General features: G+C 42.0%; 1 protein-coding gene across 5 annotated transcripts in view; it reads right to left on the bottom strand.

Moving 5' to 3' along the window:
* Positions 1-25763, bottom strand: part of nedd4l (NEDD4 like E3 ubiquitin protein ligase) — a 353057-nt gene that overhangs the window by 50860 nt on the left and 276434 nt on the right. For 2 of the 5 annotated variants that reach the window (XM_078425166.1, XM_078425081.1), the window contains 6 exons: positions 19759-19827; positions 16238-16372; positions 14954-15070; positions 10965-11162; positions 3368-3445; positions 1028-1082 (listed from right to left, as the gene is read on the bottom strand). In XM_078425166.1, coding sequence (XP_078281292.1) covers positions 1028-1082; positions 3368-3445; positions 10965-11162; positions 14954-15070; positions 16238-16372; positions 19759-19827 — 652 coding nt within the window. The remainder of the gene's footprint in view (positions 1-1027; positions 1083-3367; positions 3446-10964; positions 11163-14953; positions 15071-16237; positions 16373-19758; positions 19828-25763) is intronic. The other 3 variants (XM_078425251.1, XM_078425340.1, XM_078425430.1) reach the window with 3 other exon arrangements.

Here is a 25763-nt window from a genome sequence, read left to right as displayed (position 1 = left end):
TGGGCTGAATAGCCTAATTCTGCTCCTATCACATATGACCTTATGACAAGGATCCCACTTGTGTATGGCCAAAAGGTAATAGTCAAATGCTTAGAGACTTGTCAAGAAAACATTCACTTCTGATACACAAGCCTAGAATTGGATACGGATCACATTATGCTAAAGATATAATAATCACTGTGAGTTGTAATTTTAAGGCATCCTGGAACTCTGAGTCAGGCTGGCTTGCTTACATATGTTCGAATATTTGAGCATTGACTGAGTACTGTGGGGAATATGGAGAGTGAATTAACCCCTACAACACTGCTTGAAGGATGATGGTAGCTTAAGCGGCATTACATTGAAAAAAGGGCCTGGATGCGTACATGAAGAGCTTTGGCCTGCAGCTCAGGTGCAGAGAGATACGATTAAGCTAAACAGACGTTTTCTCAAAGACAAAGGCACACTGGCCCATATGGTCTTCTTCCATGTCACAAATTTCCCATTCGCCTTTGCCCTGGCAGTGAATAGGACAAGGGGCCAAAAATAGAGGAAGGTAGAGAGTGTTGTGTTGGACGAATGCAGGAGATGAGCCAAAAAGAGGGCCATGAATGGAGTTCCATTACGAGCAGGTTATCTTCAAGAAATGGGGGCAGCGGAGAAGATTGCCTCTCGTAATGGCAACGGACAAATCATTTTAATTAATCTAATTTCATCTAGAGCAATAGAGGCTAATATCCAGGAAGTTTTTGAATTGTTGCTCTTTTCGTGACTTGCTTTGTTTCAAGTTGGCGTGCATGACTTTCAGTAGCTGTTGGAGCAGCACAAAGGATTAAAACATGGCGTTATGCGGAGTCACGTGGAGAGCATGGACACTGCCTTCTGCCCCAGAGATTAACATTAAAGTACAATGAAGTATGAATATTGTGCATCCTTATAAACTGCGCTTATAAATCTGATTAGTAAAAATAGAAACTTGAAGATTGGCATGGACATGGTGAGCCAAAGGGCCTGTTACTGTGCTTCAATTTCATGGAGTCTTACTCACTGTGATCTATGAAGAACGACCTTCCATCTAAATGGATTCTCTCCTCCCAGCCAGCCTGTTTAGACATAAAAGAGAATTCCTTTTCAAGCAATCGAATATTGAAACAAACCATAAATTCTTTGCTGTACATGTGTGCAGTTCTGAGAAAATACTTTGAGCTTAAAGGCCCTTTAACGTTCCTTGACACAGATGCACATTCTTACTCAGTATTGTAGAGTGCTAGGATCCTGAGAACCATCACCGCCAGGTTCAAGAACAACCTCCTCCCATCAACCCATCAACTATCTGACACTTGAAGCACACTGCACAACCATAACCACCACCCTACCTTAACAACGATTGCTTAGGTTGCACTCCAAACTTCAGTTTGCATCATTATGTTCTTGTTTTTTTAGTATTACTGACTGTCTTATTGATTGTATTACTGATAAAATGTGCCTGAAAGCTGCAGGAAATCTGAAATTCGTTGTTCCGTTCCTAGTGCATGACAATTAGGCATTCATTGAATTGGTTTTCTCGTCTTCCGGCCCATATATTTAATCTTCCACTCCAGACAACCTTGTCAGAGGTCTTGCTAATGTCCGTGCAGACACTCTACCATAAATCTCTCATCAATCTTCATGATCACCTCTTCGAAAAACTAATCAAACTATAATGTGAACTCTGTTAAAGACATAATGCCTCACGATTTTTCCCCCTAGCTTTCCACAAAGTTCTAGGATGTACTTGACCAAGTCTTCGAGTTAAATCCATCTTTATTCATTGTAAGCTAGTGTGGCGGTGTGGGGGGGGGGGGGGGGGGGGGGGGGGGAGGAGGTTAAAGACTATAATGTGAACTCTGTTAAAGACATCCTCTATTTATGGCCCCAGGTTCCCTAGCATCTATGTCTTCCTCCATAACAAATAAAGACAAGAAACAATAATTTAATCTTCTGTGCCACCAATAATTCCAAGAGAATAATGTTTACTGGTCCCAAACTGCTCCCCCACTGACTCTTCAGTTTCCAAAACTGCTTTCTTTCCCAAGAGGACTGGTATTGCCCCTTTTCCAGTAGGCCCACCAACATAGTGATTGAGAAAACCTGCCTGAACACACTTAACAAATTACATCCCATCCAAATCCTCACCACTATGACAGACCCAGTTGATATTTGGAAAGATAAAATCGTCCACTATTCCAACCTATAAATCTAGCAGTTATCTGTGATCTTCCTACTTATTTCCTCCTTTAACTCCCACTGATCACGGAGGGGGGGAGGGGGGGTGGGGGCTGTCGTACAATCCCATCAAAGCGATCACCTCTTTCATATTTCACAATTCCACCCAAATAACCTCACTTATGATTCCCCCAGGAATATCCTTCAGAAGCACAATCAAAAATCGCAGTTCAACATCCTCTCTTACCCCACTTCATATGATTTGTATCCTGGAACAATGAGCCGCCTGTCCTGACCCTCCCTTTGGGTTATGTTTCTGTATTAGCGATAATATTGCATAATCATGTTTTGATCCATGCCAAGTTCCTCTGCCTTACCTGTCAACCACTTGTATTGAAAAGAATGTGCTTTAAACCATCTAACCTCCCTTTCTCTCTGCCATGCTCCCACCTGTCCTGCCTACTGAACCTGCTCTCTTTAAATTCAGTATTTGCCTCATCCTTCTCATCTGCCTCATTACAGGGTGGCAATGTGGTGCAGCGGGAGAGTTGCTGCCTTACAGTGCTTGCAGAACCGGAGACCCGGGATCAATCCCGACCATGGGTGCTGGCAGTACGGAATTTGTACCTTCTCCCTGTGGCCCCGTGGGTTTTCTCCGAGATCTTTGGTTTCCTCCCACACTCCAAAGATGTACAGGTATGTACATTAATTGACTTGGTGTATGTGTAAATTGTCCCTTGTGTGTGCAGGATAGTGTTAATGTTTGCGGGGATCGCTGGTCGGCGCGGACTTGGTGGGCCGAAGTGCCTGTTTCCGTGCTGTATTTCTACAGTAAACAAACTAAATCTCTTCTGCACTCTCTCCAAATCCTTCTGAAGGTGTGGTAAACATAACTGTACACAATACTCCAAATGTTCCCTTAACCAAGATGTATATCCACGCTGTATCTCTAAAACTAAAAAACTAAAACTAAACTACAGCTTTGGGTATCAACACCATACTCCCACCCCCCCCCCCCCCCCCCCCCCCCCACCCCACCGCCACACTAGACATTCCAGTGTAGCTCTGGCATCAATGATCAAAAGGTTTAAAATAGCAATTTGATAGTTGGATTTAGAATCAAATCTATCAGGATTTGGTTAGCTGCATGCTAATTGCAAAAAAAATGATTTATTGCACTTACAGGGACAGGTCCAAGATCATTCGGATCCAATGATGCTTTTGCTCTTAAATGAACTGGATATTTGAGCCGTGGATCTTCCTGCAAAATAAATCACTTTGAGAAACCCTTCAGAAGAAAGAACTGGAAAATGAAAGTCCCCGTGAGGAAATCAAATTGATATACTTTATTACTGGAATCATTTCCAAAGGGATAAAAATCATAATCCTAATGTAAAATAAAAGGAACCTTTAGAACCAGAGGACACAGTTTTAAGGTGAGCAGGGAAATATTTAATAGGAATCTGAGCGTTAACATTTTTCATGCAAAGGGCGGTAGGTGTATGGAACGAGCTGCCAGAGGTGCTGTCGCATGCAGGTGGGACTAGTGTAGATGGAACATGTTGGCCGGTGTGAGCAAGTTGGGTCAAAGAGCTGTTTCACTCTATGACTCTACTGGAACAATGTAAATAGCACTGCTTTTTGGCGACTAACGCCATTTCTTTTGGACTTGCAAGATTTGAAATTTAAAATTAAAATGCATCCCAAAAATCAAATGCGTAATTATCAAGAATGTATTTCAGCTAATATAATCTGTTCACTTGGTTAAGCAGACTCTGCTTTAGTGCCCCAAGTACTCATTTGGTAGAACCACTAAAGCATACTACAAATAATAAAAACACTGCAGATTGAATGCAAATATCCCCAACAGGTTTGGAATAGGAACATAGAAAAATAGGAAATTGATGCAGGAGTAGGTCATTCGGCCCTTCGAGCCAGCACCGCCATTCAATATGATCATGGCTGATCATCCAGAATCAGTACCCCATTCCTGCTTTCTCCCCATATCCCTTGATTCCGTTAGCCCTAAGAGCTATATCCAACTCTCTCCTGAATGCTACGGTGGTTATGGGAGATTTCAACATGCAGGTAGACTGGGAAAATCAGGTTGGAAATGGACCCCAGGAAAGAGAGTTTGTAGAGTGCCTTCGAGATGGATTCTTAGAACAGCTTGTACTGGAGCCTACCAGGGAGAAGGCAATCTGGATTTAGTGTTGTGTAATGATCCTGATCTGATAAGGGGACTAGAGGTAAAAGAGCCATTAGGAGGCAGTGATCACAACATGATAAGTTTTACTCTGCAAATGGAAAGGCAGAAGGGAAAATCGGAAGTGTCGGTATTACAGTATAGCAAAGGGGATTACAGAGGCATGAGGCAGGAGCTGGCCAAAATTGACTGGAAGGAGGCCCTAGCAGGGAAGACGGTAGAACAGCAATGGCAGGTATTCCTGGGAATAATGCAGAGGTTGCAGGATCAATTTATCCCAAAGAGGCGGAAAGACTCTAAGGGGAGTACAAGACACCTGTGGCTGATGAGGGAAGTCAAGGACAGCATAAAAATTAAGGAGAGGAAGTATAACATAGCAAAGAAGAGTGGGAAGACAGAGGATTGGGACTCTTTTAAAGAGCAACAAAAGTTAACTAAAAAGGCAATACGGGGAGAAAAGATGAGGTACGAGGGTAAACTAGCTAATAATATAAAGGAGGATAGCAAAAGTTTTTTTAGGTACGTGAAGAGGAAAAAAATAGTCAAGGCAAATGTGGGTCGCTTGAAGACAGAAGCAGGGGAATTTATTATGGGGAACAAAGAAATGGCAGACGAGTTAAACCGTTACTTTGGATCTGTGTTTACTGAGGAGGATACACACAATCTCCCAAATGTTCTAGGGGCCGGAGAACCTAGGGTGATGGAGGAACTGAAGGAAATCCACATTAGGCAGGAAATGGTTTTGGGTAGACTGATGGGACTGAAGGCTGATAAATCCCCAGGGCCTGATGGTCTGCATCCCAGGGTACTTAAGGAGGTGGCTCTAGAAATAGTGGAAGCATTGGAGATCATTTTTCAATGTTCTATAGATTCAGGATCAGTTCCTGTGGATTGGAGGATAGCAAATGTTATTCCACTTTTTAAGAAAGGAGGGAGAGAGAAAACGGGTAATTATAGACCAGTTAGTCTGACATCAGTGGTGGGGAAGATGCTGGAGTCAATTATAAAAGACGAAATTGCTGAGCATTTGGATAGCAGTAACAGGATCATTCCGAGTCAGCATGGATTTACGGAGGGGAAATCATGCTTGACAAATCTACTGGAATTTTTTGAGGATGTAACTAGGAAAATTGACAGGGGAGAGTCAGTGGATGTGGTGTACCTCGACTTTCAGAAAGCCTTCGACAAGGTCCCACATAGCAGATTAGTGGGCAAAATTAGAGCACATGGTATTGGGGGTAGGGTACTGACATGGATAGAAAATTGGTTGACAGACAGAAAGCAAAGAGTGGGGATAAATGGGTCCCTTTCGGAATGGCAGGCAGTGACCAGTGGGGTACCGCAAGGTTCGGTGCTGGGACCCCAGCTATTTATGATATACATTAATGACTTAAATGAAGGGATTAAAAGTACCATTAGCAAATTTGCAAATGACACTAAGCTGGGGGGTAGTGTGAATTGTGAGGAAGATGCAATAAGGCTGCAGGGTGACTTGGACAGGTTGTGTGAGTGGGCGGATACATGGCAGATACAGTTTAATGTAGATAAGTGTGAGGTTATTCACTTTGGAAGTAAGAATAGAAAGGCAGATTATTATCTGAATGGTGTCAAGTTAGGAAGAGGGGATGTTCAATGAGATCTGGGTGTCCTAGTGCATCAATCACTGAAAGGAAGCATGCAGGTACAGCAGGCAGTGAAGAAAGCCAATGGAATGTTGGCCTTCGTAACAAGAGGAGTTGAGTATAGGAGCAAAGAGGTCCTTCTACAGTTGTACCGGGCCCTGGTGAGACCGCACCTGGAGTACTGTGTGCAGTTTTGGTCTCCAAATTTGAGGAAGGATATTCTTGCTATTGAGGGCGTGCAGCGTAGGTTCGCTAGGTTGATTCCCGGAATGGCGGGACTGTCGTATGTTGAAAGGCTGGAGCAATTAGGCTTGTATACACTGGAATTTAGAAGGATGAGGGGGGATCTTATTGAAACGTATAAGATAATTAGGGGATTGGACACATTAGAGGCAGGAAACATGTTCCCAATGTTGGGGGAGTCCAGAACAAGGGGCCACAGTTTAAGAATAAGGGGTAGGCCTTTTAGAACGGATATGAGGAAGAACTTTTTCAGTCAGAGAGTGGTGAAGATGTGGAATTCTCTGCCTCAGAAGGCAGTGGAGGCCAGTTCATTGGATGCTTTCAAGAGAGAGCTGGATAGAGCTCTTAAGGATAGCGGAGTGAGGGGGTATGGGGAGAAGGCAGGAACGGGGTACTGATTGAGAGTGATCAGCCATGATCGCATTGAATGGCGGTGCTGGCTCGAAGGGCTGAATGGCCTACTCCTGCACCTATTGTCTATTGTCTATCATGCAGAATCAGAAGATGTAGAGTCATTGTGGAAAGAAATGAGAAATTGTAAGGGTAAAAAGACCCTAATGGGAGTTATCTACAAGCCCCCAAACAGTAGCCTGGAGATAGGGTGCAAGTTACATCAGGAATAAAAATTAGCATGTAACAAAGGTAATGCTACGGTGGTTATGGGAGATTTCAACATGCAGGTAGACTGGGAATATCAACCTGGTGCTGAACCCCAAGAAAGAGAGTTTGTAGAGTGCCTCCGAGATGGATTCTTAGAGCAGTTTGTACTGGAGCCTACTAGGGAGAAGGCAATTCTGGATTTAGTGTAATGAACCGGATTTGATAAGGGAATTCACGGTAAAAGAACCATTAGTAGGTAGTGACCATACGAGATCTGGGTGTCCTAGTACATCAGTCACTGAAACTAAACGTACAGGTTCAACAGCCAGTGAAGAAAGCTATTGGCATGTTGGCCTTCATAACGAGAGGAGTTGAGTATTGGAGCAAAGAGGTCCTTCTGCAGTTGTACAGGGTCCTGGTGAGACCACACCTGGAGCATTGTGTGCAGTTTTGGTCTAATTTAAGGAAGGATATTCTTGCTATTGAGGGAGTGCAGTATAGGTTCACGTTAATTCCCGGGATGGCGGGATTGTCATATGATGAAAGAATGGAGCGACCGGGCTTGTATTCACTGGAATTTAGAAGGATGAGAGGGGATCTTATAGAAACAGATATAATTATTATGGGATTGGACACGTTAGATGCAGGAAACATGTTCCCGATGTTAGGGGAGTCCAGAACCAGGGGCCACAGTTTAAGAATTAGGGGGTAGGCCATTTAGAATTGAGATGAGGAAAAACGTTTTCACACAGAGTTGTGGATTTGTGGAAGTCTCTGCCTCAGAAGGCAGTGGAGGCCGATTCACTGGATGCATTCAAAAGAGAGTTAGATAGAGCTCTTAGAGCTAGCGGAATCAAGGGGTATGGGGATAAGGCAGGAACGGGGTATTGATTGTGTATGATCAGCCATGATCACATTGAATGGCAGTGCTGGCTCGAAGGGCTGAATGGCCAACTCCTGCACCTATTGTCTATGTGTCAATGTATCTATGTCTCCAAAGACTCTAACAAACTTCTACTGATACATCATAGAAAGCAGACTGTTGGGTTACATCACAGCTTGCTTTGGGAACTCAAACCAAGACCACAGACTTTTCAGAGAGTTGTAGATGTAGCCCAATCCATCATACAGACCAGAATCCCCACCATTGACTCCCTCTATGCTTCCCTCTATGCTTCCCTCTACACTGTCTTGGAAAAGCAGGCAACATAGTCAAAGACTTGTCCCATAATAGGTCATTTTTTCTTTTCTCTCCACCTGTCGGCAGAAAGTATAGAAACATAAAAGCTTGAAAGCGGGTACCACCAGACTCAGAATAGCTTCTTCCCTTCTGTTATCAGGCTTCTCAATGGTCCTTCCATAAGCTAGAGTGCTGTCAGATTCATCTTTATCTCATTGTAGATATTGGACGTTGTCTATGGAACTGATGCACTACAATGCTGAGAATTACATTCTGCACTCTGTATCTTCTCCTTCACTCTGCCTATAGCACTTGAGTTTGATTTGATTGTATTTATGTATGGTATATCTGAACGGAGTGTATAGTATGCAAGACAAAGCTTTGTACAGTATCTGGGTACGCATGACAATAATAAACCTAAACATAATGAATACACAAGGAAATAAATGAACTCTCAAGTTTCATCTTCCAGTATGGCGGCACGGTAGCGCAGCGGTAGAGTTGCTGCTTTACAGCGAATGCAGCGCCGGAGACTCAGGTTCGATCCTGACTACGGGTGCTGCACTGTAAGGAGTTTGTACGTTCTCCTCGTGACCTGCGTGGGTTTTCTCCGAGATCTTCGGTTTCCTCCCACACTCCAAAGACGTACAGGTATGTAGGTTATTTGGCTGGGTAAATGTAAAAATTGTCCCTAGTGGGTGTAGGATAGTGTTAATGTACGGGGATCGCTGGGCAGCACGGACTTGGTGGGCCGAAATGGCCTGTTTCCGGCTGTATACATATGATATGATAGTATGAAAAATAAAGGTGAAAGAATGGTTAACCCAGGTAAGACACTCTCACAAAATGCTGGAGTAACTCAGCAGGTCAGGCAGCATCTCGGGAGAGAAGGAATGGGTTCCGAGATGCTGCCTGACCTGCTGAGTTACTTCAGCATTTTGTGAATAAATCGATTTGTACCAGCATCTGCAGTTATTTTCTTATAAGACACTCTCATGTTGGCACAAGGTAGAGAGTTTCATGAGTTTTAACAAGCAACCCTAAAGGAATGTTGATATATGCTTAGGTCTAGTTTTTGTGGTAGAATTAACAGACAATGGCATTTTTTACATCTGCTACCTTTGGCTATTGAACTGACACGACAGTAAATACAGTACTAACAGTAATTTCCCAAACGCATATGAAAGGTAAATAGTGAGGTTAATGTAGTATTGACATGGAAAGATGTAGCTGATGGGCAGCGCGACCTTGCTGGATCAAAAGACTTGTTCCCTGTTCTGTGATAGAGCGTGACTAAAATAATAAGACTGCAACTGAACAATTCCAGAAATGTTCATCATTCACTGTTTCTATCACACATTTCTTGGCATGCATCTTTTCGACTTCATTCCCTAAGATTACTTCCCTTTGTATTATGTCATTAAACAGAAAGAGCAATTTCTGTCTTCCAAACTTTAAACAACTTCACCAAGTCTATACTCAATGGAAATAAATATATTAAAAGAATCATTACTATCCAAACACCATTGAGTACACATTGGATGACCATAAATCTTCTATCGAATTGAACAAGCTTGATCAATTCTACCTAGCACACATTTTTTTGGATAATCTACTCAACAATCTTTTCAGGTGAGACAGAGGTTCACTTACACTTCCTCCAACCTCATCTACCGTATCTGATGTTCCTGGTATGGAATCCTATATATTGGCGAAACCAAGCGCAGGCTGAACACCTCTGCTCAGTCCGCCTAAACCTACATGATCATCTGGTTGCTAGATATTTTAACTCCCCCTCCCATTCCCATACTGACATTAGTCTGAAGAAGGATCTCGATCCAAAACTTCACGCATTCCTTCTGTCCAGAGATGTTGCCTGTCCCGCTGAGTTACTCCAGCATTTTGTGTGTACCCATACTGACCTTTCTGTCCTGGGCCTCCTCCACTGTCAGAGTGAGGCCCAACGCAAAATGGAGGAACAGCACCTCATATTTTGCTTGGGCAGCTTTACAACCCAGCGGTATGAATATCTGAAGAAGGGTCTCAACTCGAAACATCACCCATTCTTTCTCTCCAGAATGCTGCCTGTCCCGTTGAGTTACACTAGCTTTTTGTGTCTATCTTCAGTATGAATATCAACTTCTCTAACTTCAAGTAACCCTTGCTTTCCCTCCCTCATTCTAGTTCTCCGGCCAATCTGACTGTCCTCCGGATTACATCTTCAGTGTAAATCAGCATCTGCAGTTCCTTCCTACACATTTTTTAACCCAGCTAACAACTTAAATAATAAATAATCTATCGGACAATCCAATGAATGTGAAGACTGGTGAGCTGGCAAATGAAGAAGAGAGAGACCATTTTTTATGCTCTGGGTGGAAAGAGACAGATGAGAAGAAATGCAGCAAACGTGGCTGAGAGCTAACCTAAATGAAGAATCCATATTCCTGGTAAATTAAAGATATCCCAGAAACATCTATATGAAAAGTCTGATATCCCAACAGATGGTGGAGCTAAAGAAATTGGGAGAATGGAATGGAGGGCGAGAGGCCTGGTTAAGACAGCTGTACAAGTTGGCAATGAATATAATGTTTTTTCCTCTGCATTGGCAAAGACACTTTTACATAAATCAATCCATTCTAATAGTTCTTAAATATTAAATACAATCTGTTGACTACAGTTCATGACGATGTCACTATCTAATTACTTGCTTTCTTGTGATAAATAAGTACATTCCATCATCCAGATGGGGCCAAGGATCAATCTTTCCAGCGAAAAATCCCCCAAAACCTTTTTTTTACACAACCACTTCATAACATGACTAATGTAATAGATGAGAGTAACGCCAGGATTCTTGCTCTCTGAACCCCATTAAATCTTGCACGATAAAAGCTAGGAAGAAATACACTTTTGGCTCAAGGTCAGGACTTACCCATGTTGTTGTTCTGCTATTGTGATCGATGAAGAAAGGCCGACTATTTGGAGCTATGCGCATTTCCCAACCAGGAGGCAGGAAACTCTTCGCAATCTTATGCTGCACCTTTGGTGAACTATAAGGCGAAAGATGAGGAGACTGAGGAGTAGACAAGGTGTCCTTTACAGTTCTGTGCAGAGGGGGGTCTTTAGCACTCTGAAAAATATATAAACAATCATATATCCAAACTATTTAAATGGATTGGGGTTGGGCTTTTTCTTAATTATCATAATTCCTGCATGAAACCTGGACCGGGACAATATCCCACTTCAGATGAATCATTCAGCAACTCCAGCCCTTGTGTAGTATAATCGCAGATAAGGACCAACCAGCATGCTGATGTAAATCCTATTTAAACATAAAAGTTAACTCATTATCACCCTCATCCACACAGGTAGCTTCCACTGTATACTCCCAGGTCTACTAAAGCCTCCTCTTCAATTATTAATAATCAAGATTTACTCTAAAGTTTTACTGCAGAAGTTTGCATTGCATCCTATTAATTACTGCCACATGAACAATATTGAACCTATCATTTAGAATTTTGTTTGAGAAAAGATTCCGGCAATGACTAGAAAAACATGAAAGCTACCAAATTATTCCACCATTCAAATTATAGAAACAAACAAATTATATATATTGTTCATACTAATCTACATTTGCAGAGCTGCAATCTCAAATGGGGCTTTGATTTTGGAAAACCTTCTGCTATTTTTAGATCAACATTAATATGTTTCCAGGTAACGATACTAACTTTCTTTCAACTAATCACCTTGTCAAAAAAAGACACTTGGGATTCATCCCAGGTGGCTGCGGCATTGATTGTTATTGAAACTTATGAAGCTTGCATATTTAAGTCAAGATACTTGATGAAAAATTATTTCCAAATAGATATTGGATGGGTCTTCCCAACTTCATCATTGTTAACGATCAAACAACCCAAAAATTATTTTCTCTTTCGGAGTCAAATAAGTGGCTGTTGCACCTAAGCTTCCATTCACACATGCCTCGACTTTAAGAATCCAGATATCCACACTCCTAAAAAAACTAAGAACATTCATACTATAACCAGCTTTCTTTTTGGAAACAGCAGGGGCCTCAGGTATAAGTGATAATAACATTAAGACATACTAATCTGATTTGCATAATGGTGTTCTGATTACCTAAAGTTTCGTTTAAAGATTGTGATTATTGGCAAAAAATCAAAATTGTTGTAAGCATTTAGTTAATTTTAAATAATTGATAGGCTTCCTGACTGGTTGTTCAGAAAATGCTGTTTACGTTAGTCTCTACAAACATCTCATTTTCTCATCAATCAATTTCTTTAGAGAAGAAAATTTTAATTAGAAAATGTTAAAATATTAATGACATTTTAGATGAAATATTAATAATAAAATGTGATTTGAAAATTTGTGGTATGGCGTATTCTTTTATTCATTTAAAGGATATGAATGTCATTATCAAGGCTACCATTTATTACTGATTCCTTAAATGTCTTTAACAAAGCGACTGACAAAAGAACTGAAAGACAATATTAATTTTTTTCCCCTCAATTTGCCATGGTAGGTTTATTTGCAGCATTTAAAATGAGGTTGGATACTTATTCATAAAAAGAGTTTTTGTGGGGCTCTTGAGAATGGTCAGTATTTGCTGGATTGACATACATCGAGAAGATAATGAGTCAATGGAAGGTCTTTTTGTGGTCCATGAACCACCACCATCATCTGAATGGTGGCCGATTAGGAGAAGGGGAGATGCAACGAGACCTGGGTGTCGTGGTACACCAGTCATTGAAAGTAGGCATGCAGGTGTAGCAGGCAGTGAAGAAAGCGAATGGTATGTTGGCATTCATAGCGAGGGGATTTGAGTATAGGAGCAGGGAGGTTCTGCTGCAGTTGTACAGGGCATTGGTGAGACCACACCTGGAGTATTGTGTAAAGTTTTGGTCTCCTAATCTGAGGAAGGACATTCTTGCCATAGAGGGAGTACAGAGAAGGTTCACCAGATTGATTCCTGGGATGGCAGGACTTTCATATGAAGAAAGACTGGCTTGTACTCGCTGGAATTTAGAAGATTGAGGGGGGATCTTATAGAAACTTACAAAATTCTTAAGGGTTGGATAGGCTAGATGCAGGAAGATTGTTCCCGATGTTGGGGAAGTCCAGAACAAGGGGTCACAGTTTAAGGATAAGGGGGAAGTCTTTTAGGACCGAGATGAGAAAGTTTTTTTTCACACAAAGAGTGGTGAATCTGTGGAATTCTCTGCCACAGAAGGTAGTTGAGGCCAGTTCATTTGGCTATATTTAAGAGGGAGTTAGATGTGGCCCTTGTGGCTAAAGGGATCAGGGGGTAGGGAGAGAAGGCAGGTACGGGATATTGAGTTGGATGATCAGCCATGATCATATTGAATGGCGGTGCAGGCTCGAAGGGCCGAATGGCCTACTCCTGCACCTATTTTCTATGTTTCTATGTGCATAGGAGCTGTGCAAATACTATACATTGTGGACAATAGATATACAAATTAAGTTAGTGGTGGTCTTCCAAATATTTATGCCATGTCATTAGATGCCATTGGACAAGTCTGGATGATTCCATCAGTTTGCATGGCAACTACATAGACGACCCAGCAGCGATTTGATGACCAACTTGAAAGATTGAGCACTCAATCACCTTTAAGATTGTTTTTTTCTGTTAAGTTGCTCATTGCGCCACACACAAATGTTGTGGGTAGAGTTTCTTGACTATGAGCTTCAGAGTTAAGACTTCATCAAGTTCCATATACAGAGAACCTCAGTGCTCTTCTATGCATCTACCTTTCAGATTAATTTAGTTTATAGAGGTGCAGTGAAAAGCTTTGGTTGCGTGCTAACCAGTCAGTGGAAAGACAATCCATGATTACAATCGAGCCATTTACAGTGTATAGATACATGACAAGGGAATAACGGTTTAGTGCAAGGTAAAGCCAGCAAAGTCCGATCAAGGATAGATAGAGGGTCACCAATGAGGTAGATAATAGTTCAGGATTGCTTCCTAGTTGTGGTAGGATGATTCAGTTGTCTGATAGCAGCTGGGAAGAAACTGTCCCTGAATCTGGAGATGTTCGTTTTCACACTTCTATACCTTTTGCCCGATGGGAAAGGGGAATAGCGAGAGTGGCCAGGATGCGACTCATCCTTGATTATGTTGCTGGCCTTGCCGAGGCAGCATGAGGTATATATTGAGTCAATGGAAGGGAAGTTGGTTTGTGTGATAGTCTGGCCTACCTTTGCTGGATGATGAGTGATAAATGGAATTCTGTACAGACATATCAGTCTGCCTATGACACAACTGTTCATCTTAGAAAAGAAGGACTGGGCAGATGCTTCACAAGTCTCATCCTTATATAAAGCCTGGGTTGATAGATTCATTTGAATTTCCCATTACTACTAAATGTTACAACTGTGTCTCATACATTGGCCATTTTGGTTTAATCAGCCATTCCACAAATTATTGCTTTGTCAAATTCAATTTGAGAACTTGGACAATAAAATTTGAAATCATCCCATACCTACTGCATATTTGTGCTAACAATATCCTTATTTTGATGGTCAAAAAGTATTCTGTGAATCTCTTTCAAATGTGATGTGCAGCGTCAGTATATTGTTGACATGGGAATATTAGCATTTTGTGTGACGACAACACAGACACTGTTTACTGGACATATTCATTAACTGAAGATCAGAAAAGTTATCTTTGGGACAAATAGCACATGCAAAAGCTGTTTAACAAAGGAAGGAAGATAATCGTTGCTATAGGTAAAGAACTGAAAGTGGGTTAGCTGAGATGAAGAGCGGAATGAAAGGCTGCATTGGCTGAAGAAAGTAGAAAACATAAATGGAAGAAAGGAAGCAATGAAATGTTAAGGTGATTGAGAGTCTTGGAGGAAGTGGAAGACGTTCGACTCTCACCTCCATCGGGGTTGATAAGGTTACAGTGGGTGAGCTGAGACTGCGAGGCCGCCTGATCTGAGGCTCGCTTAAAAGGCTGTTGCTGGCTGCTGCAGTAGATGCACCATCGTCTGCGTGCTGGTAGTAAGAAGAAGGAGTTAGTGGTTGGTTCAGGAAGACTGACATTGATGTTTAGGTTAAAGCACTATCATAAATGCTCTATTATTTACAAGTCAAAGCTTAGAAATTACATACAGCTCAGATATATAACATGCGATCAATGCAATAGAACAAGGTTTTTGTTTCTGATAACTTGTTGGCTTAAAAAGTTAAGAATTCAGATTTTAGTAGACTTAATTTCAAACAATTTATCAGAAGTAAATTTATGAATATTTCACACTTTGGCAGAAAAATACATTTGTTGGCTTTGGGCGTTATAAACAAGGCCAGCATTAGTTGCCCACCTCTAGTTGCTCTTAATATTATTGTCATCTAGGCAGTGCAGGTGTTCATACAATGTTTTAATGTCCAGGATTTTGATCATGACAAATAGTACTAGTCTGCTGCAGAATCATATTATCACACAATGATGGCAAATAAAACTACATTTGTTGTGATGCAGTTCAATACTTTTCTGCTTATTTCTATTAAAAGCAAAAGCTGGGGATCCAGGAAATAAAATTAGATTAAAAAAGTTTATTTTTGTATATTGTTCCAATTTGTAAATTATGAATATTGATCAGGACATTTTTTTTCTCAAATGATGACATCCATAATTTAGTCATTTTCTGAGCATTTTTGAGCACTTTTCTGCTTCTAACAATCACATTGATCAACGAGTGGTACATCCACCCCTCAGTGACCATCCACTGCCGAGCATGTGAGAAAAACTGGTAAAAACTAGAGGTTTAAGCCAACAAAAACAATCAGAAACCAAAGAATTTAACTTTTTCTGTTGTGAAGATTTTGCGTCAAATGTTTAAAACAATCTAGAATAGAACAAATAACTTGAGGTTTTAAATGGAAACATGTTGGTTACATGGAGCAAAGCACGTTGGCTACTTCTCTGCAGTGGTTATGTGCTCACAGATAGCGTCATCCACATTACTGGAAGATGCCATCCACCCAGGCAATAATCTTAACTAATTGTTCTCATCACAAATATAAGAGATAAGAAAATTAACTTCCATAGGAAAAGCAGCACAACTCTGGCTGAACCAACCGAGAAGCTCTGGATAAAGAGAAGGCTTGTTATTCTAGAAGACAGGGGCATCGTTCCGTAGAGTGGTAGAGCAGTCTTTGTACCTGCACAATTGGCCGTGTCCAAGAAGTAGATCTGTTGTTATGGTTTACATAATAGGAACGTCCCTTTGCATCTTTCCGCTCTTCCCATCCTGGTAGCAAGCCAGGTGTTGTGAGCATGTAGGCTGCCGCTGACTGCTTGTGCAAGATGATTGAATTTAAGTTAATATGCAAGTTTAAAGTGTATGCTTGTCTATTCAGAGCTGAATGATAAATAGCATTTTGCATATGCCAATAAAACCAAAACTGACATGCATCTCTTTATAGATTCCAAATAAACTAATTTTTTACTTCGAATAATGCTCAATTATAATTAAACTTCATTTTATTCATTTATTTCCATAATATTTTCTGATTTCCGAGTTTCTTCTAATCTACTGTTAAAGTATTACGCAAGAGAAATTAACTTCCTGTATTTATCGCTTTTGATTAAAGATCATACTTGCTAGTCTCTTTCCAACATAAACTTGCAAACAAATTAATCCGCATTTGAAAAATACAAAAACTGGCAGGGTACTGATAAAGTACAGTGAAATAGTTTACCTTTTAAAAACTAGTGAGCTCAAAAGAATATTGATAATCACCACTTACGTATATGTCTAGGGTTTGGGATTTTTTTCAATCATGTCGTTGAAAGGACTAACTTCAGTGGCATTGTGCCCATTAATATCTAGGGTATTAACAATTACTCTGACTCTTCAAAGTTTTTCCTGTTTTCCATCTTTTTGAGAGTATTTTCAGTTTGAAATGCAGCAAACTGCAATTCCTAACCTAATTCACAGATTTTAAATAGAGAAATACCTCCTACAAATAACTTTTGAACGGGCTCATATTTAGCAATGTTTTACAATTTTCAAAGTCACCAAAAATAAAGGGGTGAAATCTGATTATTGCAGGTTGGCAATGTGGTTACTTTCACCAGAGAAGCAGCCAGGGCAGCCAGTACATGCAGCAAGTTTTCGCACACAATAATGAGATTAATGACCATTTAGCTTGCTTGATTAAATCAGCTGAAAGTGAAAATGCATAACATCAAAATTGCAAGCTATTATTGCCATTCAATCTTTTATATTCATGGGGAACATGGCAGCACAGATAGAGCCATTGAGCTCATCGAGTCTGTGCAATCTTTGAAAAATCAAAGTAATTCCCTTTTCCTGTGTATTCCTTTTTCAAAAGCACATCAAATTCTCTATTGAAACATGTGGATGAATCAACTTCCAGCACCTTGAGCTGGAACATTGTGAGTCATAATAATTCACTGTGTAAATGTATTTCTTATATCTCATTTCCTCTCCCCAATCCACAAAATTGTGCTGTTGACTTTAATTCTTTGTCCACTGGATATCAGCCCTCTCTAAGTAAAAACGTTTCTTCCAATGCACAATGCAAAATACTGATCATTTTGATTGCTTGTAATAAATCTACCCTTAACTAGGCATAGAAATATGAACGATTTCTCAATTATTCCAAGTTTTGTTTTTGTAAATGTTAACTGCAAAACATATTTTGAAGATCAAGAAGTGACCTAAGACGATGAGAATAGAAGAAAAGTTGAGATAAACTCAGAAAACAACGTTGGTAATACCAAACCTGATATTTGAAAGGCGTGAGGTGTTGATGTTTAAAAAAAAAAGAGCATTTACGGCAGCAATAAGTTTCAGAGCTGTGATCTCAAAGGAATGTGGTCTCCAAGTTAGAATGATGTTATAAACGTTAATGTTTTGAAGTACCGAGCAAAAAAGGTAGGAAGAAGAAAATCTGACCGGATGAACAATACAGAAAAGTCAAAAAGAACATTAATTAAAGGAACATAGGAGAAATAGAAAGAAAGGCTGACAAATTGGAAATAATTTGTGGATAAGAAGATAATTGGTGAAGAGGTTTTGTTCCATTATCCTGTTCAGAAATGTACAAAAGGTGTTAGAAGCAATACATAAACCCTTGAGTGAGATGAGTGTAGACAAAGGGCAGAAAGCTGGTGATAATCTCCTTTTGAAATGCACACGAAACTAAATTTGAGGAATGTCGCAAAGCAGTGCTTCCGATACAGCATTTTCCCCCATTCACTACCTAACTGGAAATTTAATCTTTGCCACCTCTGATGAAAAAGCTGCATTGAAACATTTGGTCCTCATACCTTCAATTGACATTTCTAAAGTAAAACAGAAACAAAGCTGCAAGGCAGGCTGAGACTCATCACTATATCTCAATATCATCACCAATGGATACAGTTCAGCAGCAAAAAATACCTTCAAAATGCACACCTGAACTGTTCAGATTAAGGTGAAATGAAGCAGAATCAAATTTAATGGAGGTAAAATTAGCTAATTTAATTGCCACTGTAATCAATAAAATAAGTTTACTCTGATCCACTTCCACATCTGCAATTATTTTACAAGCTGGACAATCATAGTTTAACAAAAGAGAAAGGTTTTAAACGGTTAAATATGACAACTAAGCTCTGACATCTCTGTCCAGAACCACATTTCCATTCTTACATCTGCACTGCTGGAAGTCCAAAATACACCTTGTAAAAGAATCCCATTAACATGGGTAGATATGAGATCAAGGGGAAAAAAAAGTACTTGTAAATTTGTTTCATCCACAAAGTGGGCTGCCCCCAAATTGGCCTCTACATAATAAAATTTAAAGAGTTGACAGATGACGTCCCTTCCTGTGGTACCATGGCATCCATATTGATTATCATTGTCTGGGAATAATGGATATGAAATAAGCAGATGCACAATTGAACGAAATCACCTATTAGTAGAGATGACTCCTCATTCATAATCTCCCTGTTAGAGATAGATCTCCGAAAACCTCATGTGGAAAACTTTGGACATATTTTTTAAAACATCGATGGTAAATGTTAAAGGACAGAGAATCAAAAGTATTATTTTGTTTTGTTTGTTTGTAGATGTAGTTCCTGTTGATGGTCCTCTTTAAAAAAAAAAAAATCTGGCTTATTTATTTCAACAGTTTGGATGGGTTCAAAGTGTTGTTCTGCACATTGGCAGGGATCTAACAATTTGTGTTGAGATCGAATTATTATCACCTTCTCTGGCCAGTGAGACTGAATGGATACATTCACATCCATTGGTTTGTTCAGAGCTCTTCACATCACAAAATATACAAACTCAGAATCTCAAAACTGCTGAAGTGCTTTCTTAAAACTTTGCAAAAACTTTAATTAAAGCTCTTTTCTTTACAATGCCGGATTTGAAGATTTCTTGTTCCAACAGCAAGCCCCTATAGAATTATTCAAATTCCTTAGTAATGGTTTAGAAATAGCCTTTGAATTACATCACATTGATTCGCACTTGATGTGATTCAGCTTATTTCCAGTGACCTACATAACCGTAAGTGCTGGTGATAGGTACTGATCAAGACAACAAAAAAAACAAAAGGCAAAGGAATGATAAGCAAATAATTTAATCTCAAAAGGGATCCACGTACTGAAAGGCTATAACTAAATTATTTAGTAAATTATTTACTCTAATAAACCATACAGAACAAATTACCGTGGCTTCACTTTGTTGTTCAATGCCAGTAACAGTTGAAGAACGAGGCCGTCGGGATTGGATGGTCTGCTGATAAACCATACACTATTTTTAAACTTTTACCAAATAAAACTCTGTAGTGCAATAAAAATAGAACGAATTCAAGGCTAGGAGTTCAGTGAGTTGATTACCGTGTTGAGAGTATTTGAAGAAGTATTTTAGAATTTATTTCAAGAAAGCAGTTCAAAGAGGGGAAGAAATTTGAAAGCAAAAAAAAATCACATTTTGAACAGAGAATGATTTTGTGACATTTGTGTCAAAATAAACACTGTTGTCAGCTCAGTGACCCGTTGACAACTTTCCATTTAAAACGCAAGGGAAAACATGTATTCCCTGATATTTGATGCCAATAGAATGCTCGAACACAAACTGAAATTTGAGTGGTGCCACCTGGTCCAAAGTAAGTAATGTAAAGCTCATCAAAGCCACCACAATTTAGTATGCGCAAGGAGAACCAACAAAAATAAACCTACCAAAGCTCTGATGACATTATTAATTACTGCAGAATACTATGTGGCGAAGTTTCTGAAATTGTTTCAAGTTATCAAATAGTTGATAGAGGGGATGGTGAAATATTAACTTGAAAGCAGCAAGCAAATTCTCTGATGTATATTCTTTGCTCTTTCGCTTACAAAATAGAAGCTAGCATACAAGAGCATACAAAGCTACTAAAGGCTACATTGTGCTGAAGCTTTGTTGTAAAAAGAAATGCAAAAAAAGACAAATAGAACCAGAGACTATGTAAAATGTTTGTGTTTCCTTTGACCAAAATTGCCAATCAGTTAGGTATTTCATTTCATTCCCAACTGCAACATTTTACAAATTATTCTGTCTACGATCAATGCTATGGAAAGTCTTTTTGAGCACAATGCTTACTAGCTTTACTGTAGCTTTCTCAATACATAACATTATAAAATAACAATGGCTTCAATACTTATAGAGCACACCATTAAAAAAAAACCGCAGCCCAGTAGAAATGGTGGAATGCCAGGAATATTGCTTGAAGGTTTCAGGTATCTGCAGTCTAAGCCACAATTGACTACATCTTTTGACAACACTAGGGCGGCACGGTGGCGCAGCGGTAGAGTTGCTGCTTTACAGTGAATGCAGCGCCGGAGACTCAGGTTCGATCCTGACTACGGGTGCTGCACTGTAAGGAGTTTGTACGTTCTCCCCGTGACCTGCGTGGGTTTTCTCCGAGATCTTCGGTTTCCTCCCACACTCCAAAGACGTACAGGTATGTAGGTTAATTGGCTGGGTAAATGTAAAAATTGTCCCTAGTGGGTGTAGGATAGTGTTAATGTACGGGGATCGCTGGGCGGCACGGACTTGGAGGGCCGAAAAGGCCTGTTTCCGGCTGTATATATATGATATATGATGATCCAGTTGCTTGGGGTGACTCGCCTGGATCTATTTTTATCGGCCCAGTCATAATCCACATCAATGTCATTTTTTTCCAAGCCCAGAATGTTAAATCTAATTCACCACTGATCTATACTTGTCCTGCTCCTATTTTTCATCAAATGCTCCCCCTCGGCAACATGATCCAAAAGCATGGTGTCTATTTCCATATGTACAGATAACGTTTTGCTTTACTTCATCATCAATGTTTCTAAATTGTCAAGAATTTTGGCCCGGCCAGCAACAGCAGATGAACAAATGTTCCCGCCAACAAATACATTTAACTAAACAATAAACAAACGCTTGGTAGCTGTGGAAGGGCTTGCACAACATAGTCTTCTGCAAGGCAAAACCAGGCAGCAGCTCAAGTGACAGCGAGGCATCACTCCCAGATTAACTCAATGCATTCTACACATGCTTCAATAGGGAGAACACTGATGTGGCTTCTTGGGCCCCATAGCCCCCGAGGGTCAGAGATCCTTCAAAAAGGTTAAGCCTTGGAAAGTGTCTGGACCTGATGGTGTACCTGGCCCCGTTTCAAAACCTGTGCAGACCAACTGGTTGGAGATTTTGCGGACATCTTCAACCTCTCATTACGGAGGTCTGAGGTTCCCATCTGCTTTTAAAAGGGCATCAATAACACGGGTGCCCAAGAAGAGCAAGGTGACGTGCCTCAATGACTACCAACCTGTGGCACTAACGTCCGTGGTGATGAAATACCTTGAGAAGTTGGTTATGGCGCAAATCAACTCCTACCTCTTGCAATGAAGGCCAACGTGCCATTAGCTTTCTTAACTGCCTGCTGTACCTGCATGCTTCCTTTCAGTGACTGATGTACAAGCACACCCAGGTCTCGTTGCACCTCCCCTTCTCCTAATCTGACAACATTCAGATAATAATCTGCCTTCCGGTTCTTGCCACCAAAGTGGATAAACTTACATTTATCCACATTATACTGCCATGCATCTGCCCACTCACCCAACTTGTCCAAGTCACTCTGCAACCTCATAGCATCCTCATCACAGCTCACACTGCCACCCAGCTTTGTGTCATCCACAAACTTGGAGATGTCACATTTAATTCCCTCGTCTAAATCGTTAATATATATTGTAATAACTGGGGTCCTGGCACTGAGCCTTGTGGCACCCCACTAGTCACTGCCTACCATTCTGAAAAGGTCCCATAATCCCACTCTTTGCTTCCTGTCTGCCAACCAGTTCTCTATCCATGTCAATACCCTAACCCCAATACCATGTGCTCTAATTTTGCACACTAATCTCGTGTGAGGGACCTTGTCAAAGGCTTTTTGAAAGTCCAGATACACCATATCCACTGACTCTCCCTTATCCATTCTACTTGTAACATCCTCAAACGAATCGAGAAGATTAGTCAAACATGATTTCCCCTTCATAAATCCATGCTGACTTTCACCGATCCTTTCACTGCTTTCCAAATGCGCTGCTAGAACATCTTTAATAATCAACTCAAGCATCTTCCCCACCACCGGTGTAAGGCTAAGTGGTCTATAATACCCCGTTTTGTTTCTCCCTCCTTTCTTAAAAAGTGGGGTTACATTGGCTACCCTCCAGTCCACAGGAACTGCTGCAGGGTTGAAAAAACATTGGAAAATGATCACCATTGTGTCCAGGGCCGGATTAAGCTAGTGCGGGGCCCATAGCATATGGTATAAAGGGGCCTTAAATACGGGACATACGCCCCTCCTGACCTCACCCAGCCACGTGCTCCTGCTCCGCCAATGATGGCCACCCGGGCCAGGAGGCGGGTTGCAACCTCCGTTCGGCAAACACACTCGGCTCCGCTCCCCGAACACACTGTGCCCTGCTCCCCGAACACACTCGGCCCTGCTCCCCGAACACACTCGGCCCTGCTCCCCGAAGTCTGTTAATGAACTCCGTTAGCCTACACTGTCCGAGCCTGTAGTGTTGGGGCCTACAGCGGCCCGCGGGCCTAATATGGGACTCTCAGTGAGTGTGCAATGGAGGGGTTTAGTTTAGAGATAATGGGTGAAAACAGGCACTTCGGCCCACTGCCCTTACCGACCAGCGATCCCCGCACACATTAGGGACAATTTTACACATACACCAGTCCAATTAACCGACAAACCTGTAGGTCTTTGGAGTGTGGGAGGAAACCGAAGATCTCGGAGAAAACCCACATGGTCACGGGGAGAACGTACAAACTCCGTACAGACAGCACCCGTGGTTGGGATCGAACCCGGGTCTCCGGCGCTGCGCCACCGTGGGGAGAATGACGTAGGATTGCGAGAAGAGGGCCGGAGGAGTGGGAGCCGAGAGTGCCAGAGAAGTAGAGACAGGGAGAGCCAGAGGAATGTGGAATGGGTAGGGCCGGAGCAGTGAATAGAGGCGGGACTGGAGGTAGAGGGGTGAGAGGGATGGAGTAGGGGTAGGGCATGCTGGAGCAGTGGATGCTGAGAGACATGCAAGGTGTGGGTAGAGGAGGTGGTAGAAGAGTGGAGGAGGAGACAGGGCCCAGGAAATGAGGAGGGAAGGCCGGGGGATTGGTGAGACAGAGGGCCCGAGCTTGGGTGAGCGTGTTGCAGAATTTTGGGTGTATGGGCCAGAAGAGTAGAGAGAGTGAGGTACGGATGGGTAGGCGCTGAGAAAAGGCCGAAAGTGTGAGGGAAAGTGCCTATAGAAATGGAAAGTAAAGGCCGGAGGTGGGGGCATGGAGGGAGGTGCGGGGGAAAAGAGGTTCGGAGGAAATGGGGAGAGCATAATGGAGATGCACAGGGGGGAGAGTGGGATGGAGAAGAGGAGGGAGAGTGGCACAGAAGACTGGGGATAAAGAGGGAAGGTAAATTGGCAGGAGAGGACTGGAACAGTAGCAATTTGGAGGGACAAAAGTCTGGGAGGCGAGAGGGAAGGGGGATTGGGGAGAGAGATGCCCAGGGGAGTGGGGAGAGGGAGGGAGCCGGAGGAGTGGGGAGAGAGAGAAGACCATAGGAGTGAAGAGAGAGAGAAAGCCCTAGCAAGGAGAGGGAGGGACGGAGGGGTAGGGAAAGAACAGGCGGGAGGTGTGCGGAAGAGTGAGCAGCGGAGGATTTGGGGGGAGCAAGTGCCAGAGGAGTGGGGAGAGAACGCAGGAGGAGTAGGGAGAAGGAGGGCCAGAGGAATGGGAGAGATGGGGGGGGGGGGGGGGGGGGTGATGAGGTGGTGAAAGTGGCCCGGGGACTTGTGAGAAAAGAGCAGATGAGCGAGGAGTGAGAGGGCTGGGATGTTTGGGGAGACAAGGCCAATATTCGAGCAGAGAGGTTCGGAGGAGTGAGGTGTCTGGGTGAGGCCCGAGGTGTGTGAAGTAAGAGGGCCGGAGACTGGGCGGTTGGGCGGTGACACGCGGCTGCCCATTGGTCCGCGCAGCCCCACCACCAACACATTCTAACCGCGGCGTTGGCAACACATTGTAACCGCGATGGTTGGGGAACGGTGTGCGCAACACAGCGTCCCTCAGTGGGATGCCGATTTCAAGCATTTAGCGTGGGGTCCTCGAAAGCGCGCGGCCCATAGCAAATGCTACTTTTGTCACTATGTTAATCCGGCCCTGAATGTGTCCACGATTTCGAGAGCCACCTCCTTGAGTACCCTGGGATGCAGACCATCAGGCCCTGGGGATTTATCAGCCTTCAGTCCCATCAATCTAGCCAATACTATTTCTCGCCTAATGCAAATTTCTTTCTTTTCCTCTGTCTCCCTAGGTCCTCTGTCCTCTAGTACATCTTGGAGATTGTTTGTGTCTTCCTTAGTGAAGACAGAACCAAAGTACCTGTTCAATTCTTCTGCTATTTCCTTACTCCCCATAATAATTTCACCTGTTTCTGCCTTCAAGGGACCCACATTTGTCTCTACTAATCTTTTTCTCTGAACATACCTAAAGAAGCTTTTACTATCCTTCTTGATAATCTTGGCGAGCTTCTCCAGAGATGTTGCCAGACCCGCTGAGGTACTCCAGCATTTTGTGTCTATCTTTGGAGTAAAACTCCGACAGTCTGATACCTGATTGCTCAGCAATCTCAACGATTGTACACCTGCCACCATTCGTGTACTGCCCTCAATACCTGTGGACTTGCTCTATGTGAATCTGTCTCTTTGCACAGACCGCAGGGTATTAATGGGCTTATGAGCTGGTTGTGGAGCTGGAGTTAGGATCAGGAACACCAGGAGTCAGGGACATGGCTGGGTTTGTGGCAGGAACTGGGGTCTGGACAGCCAGCCGCCGTCTGGAGTGTGGGTCATGGTCTGGAATGTTTGTATTTATTCAGCCTCTTTGACAAGCTGAAACTCACTGGGTTCTGTCTGTTTCCCTCATTCCCTTTGTACTCACCAAGGTTAACTTCAGTGTAATTTTTTTTTTTAATGAAATTTAAAAAAAGTTGGTGTAATGTATGCAACATCCATAGTCCCAAAAATCTGCACGTCCAATACCACCGAAATCCTGAGGATGCCAAATTAACAGAGTTTTGCTGCAACCACTGAGTCCATCATTCGATCCTGTACTTAGTGCATGTAAATCTGTTTGAGACGCAACTG

This window comes from Rhinoraja longicauda, chromosome 1 (assembly GCF_053455715.1).
Source record: "Rhinoraja longicauda isolate Sanriku21f chromosome 1, sRhiLon1.1, whole genome shotgun sequence".
In the NCBI taxonomy this organism is placed as follows: Eukaryota; Metazoa; Chordata; class Chondrichthyes; order Rajiformes; family Arhynchobatidae; genus Rhinoraja; species Rhinoraja longicauda.
Note: the sequence above shows the minus strand (reverse complement) of the source record. Positions and strands in the feature narration are given on the sequence as shown.